We start from the raw sequence: 17,487 nt of genomic DNA, 5'->3' as shown, positions 1-17,487 counted from the left end.
CTGTTAGGTTTTGGCTGTCTGTAAAGTTTTTGCGTTCTCCATCATTCTCCAGCAAATCTGAATGAGAACCTTGCTGGGTAAAGTATTCTTGGCAGCAGGTTTTTCCCTTTATCGCTTTAAATATATCATGCCACTCCCTTGTGGCCAGCAGAGTTTCTACAGGAAAGTCAGCTGACAGCCTCATAGGAATTTCCTTTCTGTTATTGTTTTTCCCTTGAGGCTTTTAATATTCTCTTTTTGTCATTTTAATTACAATGTGTCTTGATGTGTTTGTTCCTCTTCGGGTTAGTGCTGCATGGGACTCTCCTCTACCTAGACGTGGGTAATTATTTCCTTGCCAAGGTTAGGGAAGTTTTTAGCTATTGTATCTTCAAATATTTTCTCATGCCCTCTCTTTTCTCCTTCTGGGATCCCCATAATGTGACTATTCGTGCACTCAGTATTGTCCCAGAGGCCTCTTAAACTGTCCTCACTAGCTGCTAGTTAGCCTATTTAGTCATGAGGCGACAGACCCTAGGAGGTCTTCTGGGCTAGCGCTGGCTCACTGGCAGCTGGAGTCAGGGTCTTGAGAATTCTCAGGCTGTTACCTACCCGTTGGCAGGCAGAGCCAGTTCCTGGCTGCAGAACCCAGGGGTGCCCAAGCTTCTTTCAAGTCGGGGGTGGGAGGGCACAGTTCCTGACACTGTTGGGTATGGTGTTCTGGGTATCCCAAAGCCTGCTAGTGGGTAGGACCAGGGCCCGCAGGCTGTGGGATCATAGTTTTCTTGTGTCTAGTGTTTGTCCCCTCATGGGTGAGGCTGGTCTAGAAGCTAATTTGGACTTCTTGCAGAAAAAGGGATGGTGCCTGCCCTCTGGTGGGTGGAGTTGGTTCAGTAAGATTTTAGGCAGCCTGTCTGCTGAGGGGTGGGTCTGTGTCCTCACCTGTTCAGTTGTTTGGCCTGAGGCGCACTAGCATCTACAGGCTTTTGAGTGGGGTTGATGAGCCAGGACGGCAGCAGCAGTGTTCACGGAGCAGAATGTTCCCCAGTAAGGCTACCACCAGTGTCTGTGTCCCCAGAGTAAGCCACAGCTTCCCCACCACTCCAAGGAGTCTCCAAGACCAGCAAGGTAGGTCTGGCCCAGGCTTCTATCAAACTCCTGCTTTGGCCTTGTGACCCACTGCATTGTGAGATTATGTGTGTACCCTGTAAGAGTGAGGTCTCTAGTCCCGTGAGGCTCCCAGAATCAGCCCCATTGGCCTTCAAAGACAAATGCTGTGGGGATTGTCTTCCCAGACCCTCAGGCTGGGGAGTCCAACATGAGGCTCAGAACTCTCACTCCAGTGAGAGAACCTCTACAGTATAGTTATTCTCCAGTTTGTGGGTATGGGATTTGATTGTATCCCAAGTTCACCCATTCTGCCTCTTTCCATTGTGAGTCCTTCCCTGTGTCTTTAGTTGTAGAAGATCTTTCTGGTAGGTTCCAGTCCTTTTCACTGGTGGTGGTTCTGCAGATAGTTGTGATTTTGGTGTGCTCAGGAGAGTTCAGGGTCTTTCTACTCCACCATCTGAGTCACTGTCCTATAAACTGTTGATGCTTACGTGCTCATGGTCTGATCTCAGCTCCACTTTTAAGTCACCAAGGGAGCAAAGCTCAGAAAGCCATACACACTGAGCATTGTCCATGTTGTTATAAATTTGCTTAATGTTTAGGAGTGGGGGCAGTCAGATGCCACCCTGATTCACCTTCAGCCCTTTCACTGGTTCCCTTATGCTAATTTTCCTCTTGCCTCTCTGGGTCCCCCTCCAGAACAACCCACAGGCCTCTCTCCTTTGACATGCAGAACAGTGTCCACATATCCCAGATGCCATCTGTCCCCACTGCTCCATCAGGCTGACTGGTCAGGAATTTTCACAGGGGCAGTACTTTGAGTATTATCCTAAAGAGAAATTGTCATACAGGCTGCTAAGTGGAAAGGAAAAGACCCTTTACCCAATCCGTCTTGTTTTGAGTGACCCTCTCCCACACCACCTAATAATATAGCTCCCAGTTACAGATTCTTGTGCTAAGTAGGCACATTCAGGTTCACAGCCATTCATCACTTAACCCGGAGAAGCTAAAGCTTTGGCCAAGTCACTCAGCTAGAAAGTGACAGGGCTGGGACTTGAACCCAGTGAGCTCAAGCAGGAGCCCCATTAACCTCCTGCTAGCTGCATTCACAGGCCAAAATGGTGGTACCCACTGAGACACAACCCCAGCACTTGGACACAGGACGGTCTTGAGCTGAACCTTAGAGGCCATTTCTTATTGATGAGAATCATTTCCCAGCCCCCAGAAGGCCACTGGGAACAGCACACTGGCTTCCCCCGTTCCCATCTCCCATGACTAGATTAGGTGCAACATCACCGGTTGCAGGGCGGCGGGGGGTGGGGGGGACTCTGATAGCTTAGACACCACATCTGCCCACCTATCACCCAGCTGAGTATCACCCAGGTCACTGCTAATGTGGACTCACAGATTAGGGAACTCGAGTGAAAGGCCAGCTCCGATGCAGCATCAGAAGGACCCTGCAACCTTCCCCAGGCCTCTGGGCAAGAAGGAGAGTGACCTGGAAAATCAAATGCAGAGATGTGTCCCAAAATATAGGAGTCTTGTTTGAGGCAGAGTGGAATCTATTAGTTTGAGAAATTGGTCTGGAAATCTTATTAAAAGAGACAAATCATCCCACATTCTCTCCAGACTGAAAATATTGGAGATAATAGACTTTCCTTGACACTTCAGACCCATGGAGCTCATGTCAGGATCACAGCCAACCTCTGGCAAGGCACAATTCAAAGCAGGTAATAAAGGCAATTATTTTTTTTTAAATTGGCAGTTCTGATTAATTCTGATTTCTCTGGCCAGCCACAGACTTATCTATACTGGTCCTTCATTACTGTGAAGGTTGCAGGGCAGAAGAGCCAGTGGCAAAAAGAAATGAAGTTCAAGTTGTGGATTTGTCATTACTGCGCAGCTCAGCAGATGACTGTCCGGCCACAAAGGCCGCTGCGACCAGCACTTTCCACCTACACACACACACACCCTTTCTCAACATTCTCAATTAGCAGCCAATGGCGATGCCAGGAAAGCCAGGCACTACTGCATCATGAAACTTAATCTTGCTTACCTTTGCTATTTAAGAGGGGTGATAAGAGGAAGACGACTTCAAATTTGTACATGAGCTATGATCATTATTGTTATTGTTGAACAGTGCAAGGTTCAAGAATGATACGAATCACTGGAATGTAGTGGGTGCTGGAACCCTGCTAAGGTTCCCACATGTTTTCTCTTTATCCTGAAAACAACCCTCTAGGACAAGGGTTGCAAGACAAGGGTTGCCAACGTTCTCTGCAGAAAGAAACAGATAGGAAATACTTTAGGTTTTGCAGGCTCTGTGGTCTCTATCACTGCTACTCAAATCTATGATTATAGCTTGAAAGAAACCATAGAAAATATGTAAATGGCGAATATACCTAAACTTCCTTTGCAGACTCAGAGAGCTGGCCAGGTTTGGCTAGCAGGCCATGGTGTGTGTGAACCACCAAGGGATCTGGGCTTCACAGCTGGGAGACATGTTCTTCCCCTCTCTACCCTCCCCAACTCATCCATTCTGGCTCTAGTTCTGGAGGAAGGATAGAATCAAACAAGGTTTCGCATAGGATGTTGCGGGTGAGTTGGCTGTCAGCAAAAGAAAAACTGATCACTTTCATGAAATGCCTGCCTGCATGGTGGCTGTGAGGAGGCCACCATATTGCTGGGGTTGCTGTGGGTCCCCTCTGCCCATTTAGCACCTCGTCTGCAAGCTCAGCCGAGGCCGTGGCAGGCCCCACTGCGGCTCCTGCCTCTCCAGACCTCTGATGGGTCTCTGAGTCTCAGCTACGCCTTCTGGGCAGTGCCCAGAGGAAAAGTCTTTCTAACACATGGCCTCTTCGTCCATGCTGGGGTGATCCCCGCGAGCCTGCAGCCCAGCCTTAGCTCTCCTCTGTGTCCGGGACAGCACCCGTCTCTGGCCACACTTGGGAGTTGCTGTGGGCATCTTGCCCCTTGGGAACCAGGAGTTGAGGGATCAGGCTTTGCCCTTCTCTGAGCCACATCCCCTGCCACCAACCTTAACATTCTTTCCTGAACTAAAGTCATCCAGTGAGTCAACAGAGACAGGGGCATCAAATGTCTGTCTCTTACTCTTGATGACACTACAAACTGAAGAGACAGTTTAGGATCTTAGACCAGACTCTCTCAGGCTCTGCACTATGAGACTCAGGGCCAGATTCCTCTGCAGAATGCCGTCACAGACACTAGAGGGTATTTAGTGGCATCCATCTACTCACTAGATGGACATTTTTGACCATCAAAAATGTCCCCTGGGTGACAAAGCAACCTCTGCTGAGAAGCATCATTTGCTTCTGCTTTTTGCTCCCTGCTGCAGGTTCTAATTTCCAATTCCCCCCAAAAGGAAAAATAGCAGCCGAGATCTCTCAATACCACAGTGCCATGTTACATTAGGTCTTGATGCAAGGTAAGCATAATTAGCCCCAATTTACAAGAAATCTGTGTTACACAGCTAGTAAGCAGCAGAGACTGGACTTGGACCCAAGCCTGTCTGATGTCAAAACCTACATATATATTTAAATATACTCATGATCTCATGATGAAATGAATGCTATGAAGGTTTTCCTAGAATGGGGAGAAGTTGTAGCTGCCCTTCCCTCAGTGTTCTATCTAATCCTGACGGCAGTGTGTCAAGGTAGCCTGTATTCTCCCCATTTTACAGATGGGGAAAACTGAGGCCCAGCAAGCCTAACAGATGGTTTGAAATCAGCACAGCAAAGATGTTTAAGCCCAGTGTTTCTGTGTTCAGAGCTCTGACTTTTCAAACCTCCCCCCCCAAAAAAAATAAAATGGTGGCTGTTGCCCAGTGGAAAGCTGGACCTGATTTCCTACATAGTACCATACCTTTCTAGCCAAGATGTCCCGCGGGCCCGGGGAAAAGTGAAACCAACACCCTGCCCCAGTCCCTGTCCTTGGCCTCTTTCTATGAGCCCTCTTCTTGCCTCAGCTCTGCATGCAGTACTGGCCTGAGAAGACGTCGGGGTGCTATGGGCCCATCCAGGTGGAGTTCGTCTCGGCAGACATCGATGAGGACATCATCCACAGGATATTCCGCATCTGTAACATGGCACGGGTGAGTGTCCAGCCGCTGCTGCATCCGGGGCGCCTCCTTCTGAAATAGATGGATGCTGCTGGGGAGGATCCGGCCAGTCGGTGCTGTGCACTCCTGATCCGCCCGTCCTCGGGGAAGCGATGCCTCTGCCAGTTCTGGCTCCAGACCCAGCAGTGGTTCCCACACACACAGCCGCGCGGCCATGCATCTGACCGGCCATCTGCCTGTCCTGAGACGCTGGCGGCCGCGTAGACAAAACTTCTCAGAGCACAGTGCTTCCCTGCCGTGTTGCACGGTGTGGGCATGAGTTGATGCAGCCTTTGAGTGGATCCAGTAAGCTTTGGGCTAGCTGGGAAGTAAGTTGGGAAACAAGTTTCTTTCATGAGGAATTTCACTGCTGGGTGAAGGAGTTATTGGGCAGGAGGGAAGATGAGGGGCTAACTAAATGGTGACTGACTAAAGTGACCGTGGTCTTTACTGGGGGCTCAGGTTGAAGAGAATTCAGTCCCTGCCCTCAGAATTCACTCACGGGAAAGCAAACTGTGTTTTGGCACATGAAGAGCAAGGAGAGAGGAGCCCTGCCCACTATTCAGGGACGCTTTCCTAGAAAAAGGGACTCTGGGCTTGGGTTTTGAAGACTGCATAGAAGTCTTTCAGGTAGAGAAAGGATGCAGGGCCGTCTTAGCAGGAGAATCAGCGCACAGGGGCGGGCATGGGGATGGCGTGTGACTCTCACCACGAGGACATTACAGCTTAGACCCCTTCTATTCCATCTGCCACGGCAGTGCTGCACCCCCAGCAGACCACCCCTGACAGCCTCTCTGTTCTCAGCCCCAGGACGGGTACCGTATAGTCCAGCACCTCCAGTACATCGGCTGGCCTGCCTACCGGGACACACCCCCCTCCAAGCGCTCTCTGCTCAAGGTGGTCCGGCGGCTGGAGAAGTGGCAGGAGCAGTACGACGGGCGGGAGGGACGCACTGTGGTCCACTGCCTGTGAGTATGATGGGGAGGGGTCTCCGGGGCGTCCCTGAGGATGCCACTGGCCACAAATACTATCCTCAGCATCCTGGGCCTTACCACATCCTTGCAGGCCAATGGGAATGTACTCAAGGCATTACAATCCTTTCGTGGACTGGGGGTGCAGCCATAACGCTATCTGTGGGACATCCTAGTCACAAGCATTCCCTTTGCTTCTTAGAATTCAAAATGGTTTGGGGAGAAGTGATACAAGGGCATCATTCTTTAAAAAGGAAATTGAATCAAGATCTTCCCCATTGCAGAGGTATTTCTGGAGCAGGTGGAGTCATTAATAACACCTTACCCCAGGATTGAGTCCAGTTGTTTCAAACCCAGGAACTTTTTCAAACAGGCAGTGCACACGTATCAGGAAGACTAGAGCACTTAAGAGAGAGGTGTGAGGCGGGGGAGGCCCCTGCCCACTCTTGCCCATGGGATTGTTTCTTAGCCTGCTTTTTTGCAGGAGTACCTTTTTATTCGCGTCTTCCCTCGCCAAGGTGACCAGCAGTTTGAGCTGTAGGAAGGCACAGGGGTGTCCTCCCATCCACAGGGACCTTGGCATCATCCTTGGAGGGCAGAGACGCCGAAACAAACACCGAAGTACAGGTGCTGGCGAAGGGAGGCTGGGTGACTGCACCTGAAACATCTGGCCGTTGAGTGTCCTGTGGATGGAACATCTGGGAGGTTGACTGAGAGACTTCATTTCCATCCAGATGTTCTTTAGACACAGACCATTACGTGAAATCATGAGTTGCTCTTGGCAACACGCCCAGGAGTTCCAACCTTGGTAGATTCCTAAAGAGACTTTCTGTAAAGAGCTGGGAGGGGTGTGTCCGTGAAGACGACTTACGGGGCCTCAGAGAGAAAGTGCGATGGAGGGATGACCCTGCCAAGAGCCCTGTATCTCTATTTATACATCCCGGGTTACGCGAGATGTTCTGATCAAGAAAACAGAGATGCGGCATTTCTCTCTGGATCCAGCATCTCGCGCCCATCCCAACCCCGCCCAAAACCCAGTCTGGTTGACCCGAGGCTCGCAGAGCTGTGTCTGGTAGCGTGATCCTCAGTGGATGGGAAGAACTAGAAGCAAAAGCACACACAGCCTCCACTGTCTTCACTGGATGTGTGGGTGGACCCAGAGCATCCTTTAGGACAAGGAAGCAGGCACCACACGTCCAGAGATACTCTTATCTGTCTGCCTTGGGGGTTAGGGTCCGTGTGCCATGGGTGATGGTTACATGCTCCTAGGACCAAGGAAACATCAAGCTAAGTGAACTCTCCAAGGTCATCCCCTTTATGATACGAATGAAGAACCTGGGGCTCAGACACAGGAAGTGACGTGCCCAAGGTCACAGCAGGTTCATGGCACAGATGGGACTCAACCATGGCTCGGGCTTTCTACCACCACCTTCCCTTGCATTTGCCAGGGCGGGCAGCCACCCCCACCCCCTCCCCCAGCACTGCTGCAGACATGGCCTTGGGCTCAGCAGGTGCCTGAGGGTTACCCAGGAGTCCACTCACCTCCGTCCTCTGTGTTTAGGAATGGGGGAGGCCGCAGCGGAACCTTCTGCGCCATCTGCAGCGTGTGTGAGATGATCCAGCAGCAGAACATCATCGACGTGTTCCACATCGTGAAGACGTTACGGAACAACAAGGCCAACATGGTGGAGACCCTGGTGAGTGGCCGAGAGCCAGGGGCTGCCGGTGGTTGCCTGGACCCGAACAAAAGAGCATCGCTGAGCACCTGCAGTCCCGCCCTCCGCCCTCACGTCACGGGCTTCCCTCCCCTCCAGCCTCACTACCCTGTCTTCTGCAGAGCAGTCCAGACAGTCCTCTTGGCACACGCTGCTCTGTGTTACTTTCTTTCCACTCCAGAGGGAAGTGTCACTCACTCTGGTTTAGGGGACGGGATGCTGGGTTAGTAGAATGTGAATTATTGAGTTTACCAGAACAACCATTCAGCTTTTCCCATAAGATATTGCCTAGATGTTTGAGCTTTTCTGTGATATGCTTTTGATTCAGTCCAATCTTGGATTTCCCTGGTGGCTCAGATGGTAAAAATAATCTGCCTGGAGTGGGTTTGATGTGGGTTCGATCCCTGGGTTGGGAAGATCCCCTGAAGGAGGAAATGGCAGCCCACTCCAGTACTCTTCCCTAGGAAATCCCACAGAGGAGCCTGGCGGGCTGCAGTCCATGGGGTCGCAAAGAGTCAGACACCACTGAGCAACTAACACTTTACTTAAACCGATTCTCATTAACTTATGCTAATGATTACCGTATAAAGCATTGAACTAGGATATTGTAAAGAAAAGGACAGGAAGAAACTTGGTGGCAAAGTTCCAAAGGTTAAGACCTGGTGCAGAGATAGAGACATGCCAAACACTGAAAACTTTAACATGAGTCTTTAAATCTATGCCAAGTGTGGTCTTACCAAAAGTGAGGGCCTGCTCCAAGGCCGGGCCACAGGCCAGCAGCAGCATCCCATGGGAGCTTGGCAGAAATGAAGACCCTCGAGCCCTACTCCAGTCACTGAATCCGAATCTGGGTGGACATTTTGACTCGACTGTTAGTACAGACATAGATAACATTCTCTCCACACTCTGAACTAAATGCACTTTCCATCTCTTGCTCATCATCTCTTCTCCTTCTCTGCCTCTCCTCCTCTCAGGACCAGTATAAATTTGTATATGAGGTGGCACTGGAATATTTAAGCTCCTTCTAGCCCGACGGCCTGGGGAACCTGCCAGAGTCCAGAGGCTGCTGTGGCCAAGCCCCCTTTCTGTGAACGGCAGCGACTGGGCTCGGGGCAGCACCCTGCCCGACTCCAAGGAGGAGACTGGAGGTCCTGCGGTCCACGGCGGGCCCTGCACCTGCCCGGGGTCTCCGGGTACCATGGAGGCTGTTACCCTGACCGGCCCCGGCGTCTTTTGCATACCCCACCAGCCACGCGCCCATGCAGAAGGGCGCCCGGAGCACGGCCCGGATTTCTCAGTGCCCAGACCTCTTGCTTTTGCGCTCTTCACGTCTGTGACTCTCGCGGCAAGCCGGCTGTGTAGATGGATGCGACTGGGCTCCTGGGGTCACCGCTCTGCTGCCCCCCTCACCGTCTCCTCCAGGGACCCCTGGCATCGGACACTCGCTGGTCTGGATCACTGGGACCTCGGGATGCTCCCGAGTCCACAGCAGAGGCCCCCACCCTCCCGCCTCACCTGCATGGGGCTTGGCCCAGCACCATTCTGTACCCCTCCCCCAGCCTGGGGCCTTGACCTTCCACCACTCACTGGCCAGCCCCGGGGGTCCGTGGCTCTCCTGGATCCAGGTTCTCTCTGCTTGTCTGTGCTCGGCGGGGCAGGGTGGGACTGCAGGGAGCCTGGCTGCCCTCCTCTCTCTCTGAAGAAGGACCGCCTCCCCAGGGCAGGGCTCCTGCTGGCCCTATGTGTCCTGGGCGGTGACTCCTCGGGGAGGGATGAACAAGATTCGATGATTTTCCAAAGTGTATATGAAAAGAAACTTTCTTTTGGAGGGTGTAAAGTCTTAGTCTCTGATGTCAAAAACTGGTGGGGAGGGAAGTTCGGTTGTGTAGCTGTGAGACCAATCTCCTGGGCCTGTTAACTCCCTGGCAAGGTCCTCAGAAGGTTCCCCCCCCGCCCAGGGTCAGCACAGCCACAGAGCAAGGGGAATTTCGTTTGGGGCTGGCAGAGAAGGAGCATACCCCAGAGCTCCGAATTTGAATGCCTGCCTAGAGCAACCCAGCTACCATCTCAGAAAAGGGCACTGTGGACCCAGTGATACTCCGGTTTAAAACAGACCTAGGGAATCAGGCCTGGGGGTCTTGCCCAAAGTGTGGGTCAGTCAATTTTGACTTTGACTAAGCATCTACTATATGCCAGACTTGGCACATTCTTGGAACCCACCCCCCTCACCCCCCACCCTACCCTGGGAGCTAGTCACCTGTGATCACCCTGATTTTACAGCTGAAGACACTGAGGCATCTTCCTCAGGTTTCCAAAGGCAGATGGTAGAGACTTACTTGTACTGTTTTCTTCATCCTTTCATAGACAAGCAATTATTTTATGGAGGGAAAATAAGGCCAGAAACTTCTGAGCAGAGAACTCCACAAATGGCAATCTAGTTCTTTTTTTCTGATGCCCATGTTTCTGGGAAGGTCAGAGTTTCAGATGTATTTTAGTAACTCATTCCCCGCTCCCCAGGAGAGCTAGTCCCATCTTAAATCTTGGCCAGTGAAAACCACTGCCTGGGCCCTCAGGCCGTGAGGTCTATGAGCCAGGGACGCTTTCTGTCTACCTGGGCCTCCAGCTGGTGCTCTGGTACGGCACCTGGCAGCCCAGGGTGGCCTGGGATCCAGGATGTGCCATCCTGGAAGCTGGTCCGGCCCCAGACGGGGCGTGAGGAGCACAGGTTTCCCTCAGAGCTTGCTGTATCCTGGGGAAACAGAATCTCAGTGCCGCATCAGGTGTTACTCGAGCCTCACCGCAGGGCTTTCTAGAGGAGGTGACATCCCTTCCACCAGGTAGAAAAACGAAGAGAAGGAAATTCAGGCCAAGAGCACACGTGCACAGACATGGGTGTGCAGAATCCTCGGGGTGGGCGAGACGGCGGGAGGTGAGCCCAGCTGGAGCAGAGCCTGGGGCGCTGGGGCAGGGGACAAGCCAGGGTGGCGGGGGCGGCGAGCCCCACCAGCAGGGCGGACTTGGCCCCTGTGGGCAGCACGGGGCCCGGGGAGCTCTGAGGGACGCGCTCAGCTCGGGGTTGAGGAGGCCCCCTCCGGGGCCAGTGGGGCTGCCTCTCTTCATCAGACACTGTGAACACATTCCCTTAAGCGTACACTTCTTAATATCACATCTATTTGTCTGTCTGCTCATTATTTGTTGCTGGAACAAAATACACAGTACCTTAAGAGACGCAGCTTCTGTGAGGAAGTCAGGATCTCTGCTATGTCACAGAGCAGGGGGCACCAAGCCAGACCCCTGGGCCCCTGAGGACGGGACACGGCAGGAGCTCACAGAAGCTGCTCCTGTCGGCACAGGTTCTGGGATGGTCTCGAAGCCCAGGGACCCCAGACTCGATCAGGGGAGGATTGGCACTTTGGAGGTTCAAAAGGAAGCAACTCAAAGCAATGGAAGGCAAAGCCGCCCTGCCACGAGCCTGCTCTTCGCCTTTCATGGCTCTTCCCCTGGTCCCAGGCCCCCACCCCACTGGGCCTGCCAGCCTCCCCGGCTCCAGCCTGCTGCTCCAGCCAGCCCTCCCCGGCCTTCAGGAAGCCTGCAGCACAGGAAATCAGCCTGCTCTATACTTCTCCCTCAGATCTGGGGCTCATCTGTGCAAAACAGGAGCCAGGGGAGGGGGGTGGTCTCCAATACAAATAAACCCTAGGATTTATTCTGCTCAGGAGGGGGTGAAATTGCAGGCAGATGAAATGACAGTGGCTTCTATCATTTCAAATGGTAGAAATTTAGAATGTGACTTCAGGGAGAAGGAAACTTGTGAAAAGCACAAAGCGTCATGGTTCTCACCTCCTGGATGTGGACCCTGTTTGGAGAAGATGGAATTAACCAGAAGCCAGGAACTGTCCCACCTGCGTGCATGTCTGGCCTATACATCTTCAAGATGTATCCTAGCTGTAACCTAACTCATTGCCCTCTCCTTTCTGGTGTGAAGGTCCTGGGGTCAGGGGCTCTGAGCCTCCAGACAGTCAGAGCGTGCCTCCCTTTGTGAGAATGGAAGGCATCACCTCGCTTTTCCATTTTCTCTTTGGATGTAGCCCAAGTAGCGGCCTGCCTGCTGGGGTATCACCCAACCTGTGCAGCCAGCAGACCCTCTGCTGAAGACTAATGTGAGCTCACCCAGTTCTCCCAACACCCCTAAGATGTGCTTTCAACTGTCCCCATTTACAGATGAGGAGACTGAGGGGAGAAATCACTTAACCGTCGCCGCCCCTCCCCCCATTCCACCACAGCTAGTAAAGGAGGGAGCCAGGGTTTAAATTGGTTCTTTTAACTTCAAAGATAGGCTCTTTCCACTGATGTGTCTCAGATTTTCCCACGACGGGGTGCAGGGGGTTGGGTTGGGAGGGACCCTTAAGAGCCGAGACTAGAGTGAAGCAGGCCCAGTGGATCTCACAAAACCCAAAGCAGACAACAATAAGCTCAAAACTCCTTCAGTTTCATGTTTAATTAACAATTCACAGAGCATTTGCATTCTTTGCTAATTTAGCCTGCTTTAACAAGAGTGTATCAATATTTTTTTAACCACATGTGCCTGATCCCTCATGTGGCTTTGCCCCCCTCAGCCCACTATGATGGCCCTAGGGAATGACCGCCCAGTCTGAGAGGCACAGTGCCTGGCCATGCCGCTTCCTCCTAAAGCCGATGCCAGACTCAAGCTCAAGTCCAGCTCACCTACCCACTGGCTCACCACCCGCCCCCGGTGTGGGGATTCCCTGACCTCACTGTTCATGGGCTGATGTCAAGTCTCCTTCAGTTGCATACTGGAAAAAAGAAACCTTTGACATCTACTATAATTACACAGACATGCCCATCTGGAATGGTGAAGGCTGAGCCCATAAAACCCTAAAGGGAAAGGAGAAGATGACACTGTCTTTCTCAGCAGACTCCTGAATCCTGGGGCCTCTAGAAGGTGGTGCCCTCTGCCCACGTGGAGTCACATGATTGCTAACCTGGCCCAATCTGAGGACACACTTCACACAAGGGGCTGAGAGCCTCCACACTGTGCTTCAGCCCCACAGACTCACTGGGTTGTTACAACACGCAGGGCCCTGGAGGGGGTGCCACCAGGAAGCGCAGTTTACTATGGCACAGTACCTCCCTTGGTGAGACGTGGGGTTATGGTAGAAAGAGCTCAGTCTTCAGTTCCAATCCAGCCCAGTCATTTCCTGGCTATAGAATGTCAAACCAACTAATCAGTGGGAAAAGATGTGGAAAGACAAGCCTCGGATGGGCAGAAGTAGGCAGATTTGGGGAACTTTGGGTAGGAAAACAGGAAGGCAAAGCCAAGACATTAGGACCCAATAGGAATCCTCAGAACCAAGAATGCATAGGGTCTACTGGGTAAAGTGGTCACCTCTGTGACGCAGTAGAACAGGGAATAGGGAGGGACTGGGCAGAACCACTTGGAACAAGAATGTTGCTTCAGACAAGTCTCTCTCTGGGAGAAAAGATGATTACTTTTCCCTGTGACTGATAAATCGTGTCCATTCATCACCGGGTACCCGCTGTAAGCTAGCTCTTTGGTGTGTGTCCTTGCTGCAATCCACATTTGCTCAGGACAGTGTAATCCCGGTTGTGTGCAGAGGGATCAGTCCAGCAAGGATGCTGCAGAGAGAAGTGAGGTACAGAGAGGAGCAAACAGGAGCGTATCAGGTCATCTTTGCGGGAATAACTGCCCAGCCCAGATCCAGTGACACTGAAGGAGATGGTAGTTCCCCTGAACCTCACTGCCTTAGAACAGAATGAAGAAAACCGCCTTCCTTTAGCCTGCATCTGGCCTCTCCTGAGGCATCAGCAGCAAGCTGAGTCAGGAGTAATGCCCTGGAAAACAGGGGTGAGCCTGAATGTAAGATGAGCTCAGTGCTAATCCTGAACCATAAAGCCAACACACTGTGCTGGGCTAAGATCCCTGGGGATGGATGGTCAAACAAAGCTGCAGGGAGGAAGATGAGACGTGAGTCTCATGGATGGCCCTGGCTTGCCTTTCCCCCGTCATCTAACTAGTCTGAGCTCCTTCCCAGCCAGTGATGCTGGCTCCAAATCACAGCCAGATATGACAGGGAAGAGAGCAATGCAAATCCAGCTGGAGGAACACAGCTGGGACTCAGCCTTGTTCCTGGGTCCCCACGCAAGGGTTCCATGTTGGAGTTGCCCACAGAGACATGCCTTGCAGTGATAAAATGCACGCCTTGGCTTCATCTAGCCAGTATCTGCCTTTGAGGAACAGCAAGGAGAGACATCAGTGGCAGAGAGCAGAGGGGGCTCCAGTGTCTCAGAACCGTGGATATGATCCTCAGAAACACAAAGACATGTCTAAGCCATATTTGTGCACATGCGTGCACTCTTCTGGTTTCCTGGGGACCAGAGATAGGTTTTCGTGTGACTCTGGCTGGTGTATGATACTTGCGTAGAGACCATCCCTCCCACCAACCTCCAGAGGAAGTGGGAAGGGCCAGAGGGGCCACGTGCACCCCCTCAAATCCACCCATGAAAGGTCCCCAAGACGCAGAGTCAGCACACATAATGGTAGACCACAGACTTCGCATCCTAGTCATCGAAGAGATTGGGGTAGACACTGCGGCTGACACAAAGGTGTGGAAGGACTCAGGATGGGCATACTATAGGAAAAGGCTGTTGGGGCTGGGTACCGTGAACTTCCATAGGTGTCAGAAAGCTGTTCTGAGTGGTGGAATTTGGACCCTGGTTCTTGGTAGAAATGCCCAGAGAATGACAGTCTGGGGTCCTTGGAGTGCTGGACAGAATGGTATTGGTATGAAGGCCTGGAGCTCAAGGTAATTAGTTTATGGTTCCTTGGTGGGTGGGATGCTTAGAATCAGAGGAGGAAAGGGAACATGAAGCAACCTGTCAAAATTGCAGAACTGAGTTTCTGTAGACTTATTTCCGTACCTTTGCACTTGTGAATACAAATCAGTGGCCCCCTCCGTGACGGTGTCACTATCCCTCCTGTGAAAGATTAATGGTATAAGGTGTTCTTTGGACCAAAGCTTCCAGGGCAGTCTGAAGGCTCAGAGGGACAGAGGGGTGACTTCCCAGGTCAGGTCAGACTTCTGAAGGGTCAGGCAGAATACCAGTGCCCGTGCCCTCCACAGGCCTGCAGACTGTTAGATAAATTCTCATGGTCACTCCCATGAGTGGAACTAGGACAAACAGATGAAACTTCATAGCTCTAAGAGAGGACCTGCTATCTGCCAGAAGCTGAGCTGCCCCATCTTAGGAGGTGTCCAGCAAAAGCCAGACATCCTTTTAAAGGGAAGAAGGAGTTCTGCTGAGATGGCTGTTAGGTTTCTTCCCCCCAGATGAGTGAGGTGCCACAGAGCTGGGACCTCATCGGAACGCCTTCCTCCCTGCAGAGCACAAGGCCGAACAGGCTGTGCCCGCTTGTGTGAGCTAAAGCCCCCAGTCCCGTTGCCCCCACAGCGCACGGGCCGAGAGGCTGCGCTGGCCACACGTCCAGCCCGGGTATAACCAACAGCCCAGAGAGAGCAGCTGCTGTGCCACTGAGCCCATGCCCCCCAAGATCTCTGATGAGACCAGTCACAGTGCAGACCCACTGGCCAACAGGGCCGCCAGTGACAGCAGAATCAGTAAAGGTCCAAGCAGGACCCAGAGCAGGGTTTTGCATACCATACACGTTAACTCCAGAGGTGAAATCTACATGCCCTGCCCCATACCTGGGACCCGACAGAGCAGACTGCAAAAGCAAAAGCACAGTGACTCAGCTGACTAGTGATTATCACCACCCCCAGTACTATTTCATTGCCAGACAGACCCTGAACTAGCCCAGGCTAACACACACTGGCGATCAGACTTGAAAGCACCTTCTACCTTCTCTTTCACCCTGCATCTCACCAGCCAATGAAAGGCAGAGAGTCAGGGCATCTGCCACTGCCTTGGCACTAGACACCATCGTAGCCCCAGAAGGGCCATCACGGGGTTCCCATCAACTCCAGGGAGACTGACGTTTTCACGTCCACTGGGCACATGATACTGCATGAGACCAAAGTCTCCACGCTGTCGGCAGCCTCCTCCGTGAATCCCAGTGGCCTGCGCTTGTACAGTTTGGGTGTTTGATAGATAAAGCACGTATGAGAAGAGAAAACAAAATAAATCAACTTAAAAAAAAAAAGCCAGCACTGTGCTGTCAATGTTGTTCTTTTTTTTTTTTTCTTTCCAATTCTAGCTTAAAAAAGCAGAAGGTAAATAATGTCAGGTCAATGAATATCAGATATATTTTTTGACTGTACATTACAGTGAAGTGTAATCTTTTTACACCTGCAAGTCCATCTTATTTATTCTTGTAAATGTTCCCTGATGATGTTTGTAATATGGCTGTGTTGAAAATCTATACAATAAAGCTGTGACCCTGAGATTCATGTTTTCCTAACATCTTCGCACTGGTGTCTTCCTAAGGTTGGGTGGGGTAAGGTAGAGACAAGTTGAAGCAGGAGGATAAAAAAAAGCCTATTATGAACTAGATTTTTTTTTTTCAATTAAAAAAAATTTTAGGCCACATCCTATGGAATGTGGGGTCTTAGTTCCCAACCAGGGATTGAATCCACGCCCCCTGCATTGGGGGTGTGGAGTCTTAACCACTGGAACACCAGGGAGATCCCTGGGCTACATTTCTTTAGGTTCATTTAATTGTCACATCAATGATGCAGGAAATATGTATTATCCCTTACTTTCAGATGAGAATAGTTGAGGTTCATGAGTATTAAGGGATTTTCCATGATTGCATACCATACCATAAAAGAGTTAGGTCTTAAATAGATTTTCTCAAGTGGAATCCAGAGAATGCTGGCATCAGAATCACACTGGAAGTTTGTTCAACAGGGAAATGAAGACCATACAGAATCACAATTTCAGGAACTGCCTGAATGTATCAGCTAGCTATTGCTGTGTAACATACCACCCAAAACTCAGAAACAGTCTTTCATGGTTATCGACTGCCGTCTGAACTAGGCTGAGCTCAGCTACTTTCTGCTGGCCCACTCAAATGTCAGCCCAGGGCTCTGCTCGGGGCCAGGCTTACCCAGGCCACCCTGGCTGGTGCATGTCTGCTCCTCATGCCTCTCACCCTCCTCCTGGGACCAGCAAGTTAGCCTCAGTGTATGCTTCTCCTGGTGACATTCAACATTGATGGTGACATCCCATTCAACAACACTGGTTGCATGGCATACTCAAAATCAAGATGCAGGGAAAGATGCCCCACCTCTTGACACAGACCTTACTTCTCAATGTTGCAATAAATGTGGAGGTTATGCACCGAACTATTGGTGCCAGGTGCATGCTTTCACCCTGTCATCATCTCAGAGTGTGGTCCACAGACCACCCACATCAGTTCACCTGAGAAACTGCTAAACATGCAGAATCTGACTGAGTAGGCCCAGGATGGGCCCCAGGAATCTGCCTGCTTAGCAAATGCCCCAGGTGATAGTAATGCATGCTGAAGTTGGGCAAGCATCTTCAATATCCTCTCAGAGGGGACAGATAGGGGACAAGACAAATCAGATCCCAAACT

At 51.5% G+C, this 17,487-nt stretch overlaps 1 protein-coding gene across 16 annotated transcripts in view; it reads left to right on the top strand.

Moving 5' to 3' along the window:
* The window catches only part of PTPRT (protein tyrosine phosphatase receptor type T), a 1,083,381-nt gene extending 1,067,046 nt beyond the window's left edge, over positions 1–16,335 (top strand). For all 16 annotated transcript variants that reach the window (XM_070472652.1, XM_070472647.1, XM_070472651.1 and 13 more), the window contains 4 exons: positions 5,075–5,200; positions 6,011–6,174; positions 7,739–7,874; positions 8,867–16,335. In XM_070472652.1, the coding sequence (XP_070328753.1) occupies positions 5,075–5,200; positions 6,011–6,174; positions 7,739–7,874; positions 8,867–8,920 (480 nt within the window). In that variant the 3' untranslated portion in view covers positions 8,921–16,335. The remainder of the gene's footprint in view (positions 1–5,074; positions 5,201–6,010; positions 6,175–7,738; positions 7,875–8,866) is intronic.
* The last annotated feature ends 1,152 nt before the right edge of the window (positions 16,336–17,487 follow it).

Source organism: Odocoileus virginianus, chromosome 9, assembly GCF_023699985.2.
Source record: "Odocoileus virginianus isolate 20LAN1187 ecotype Illinois chromosome 9, Ovbor_1.2, whole genome shotgun sequence".
NCBI lineage: Eukaryota > Metazoa > Chordata > Mammalia > Artiodactyla > Cervidae > Odocoileus > Odocoileus virginianus.
Note: the sequence above shows the minus strand (reverse complement) of the source record. Positions and strands in the feature narration are given on the sequence as shown.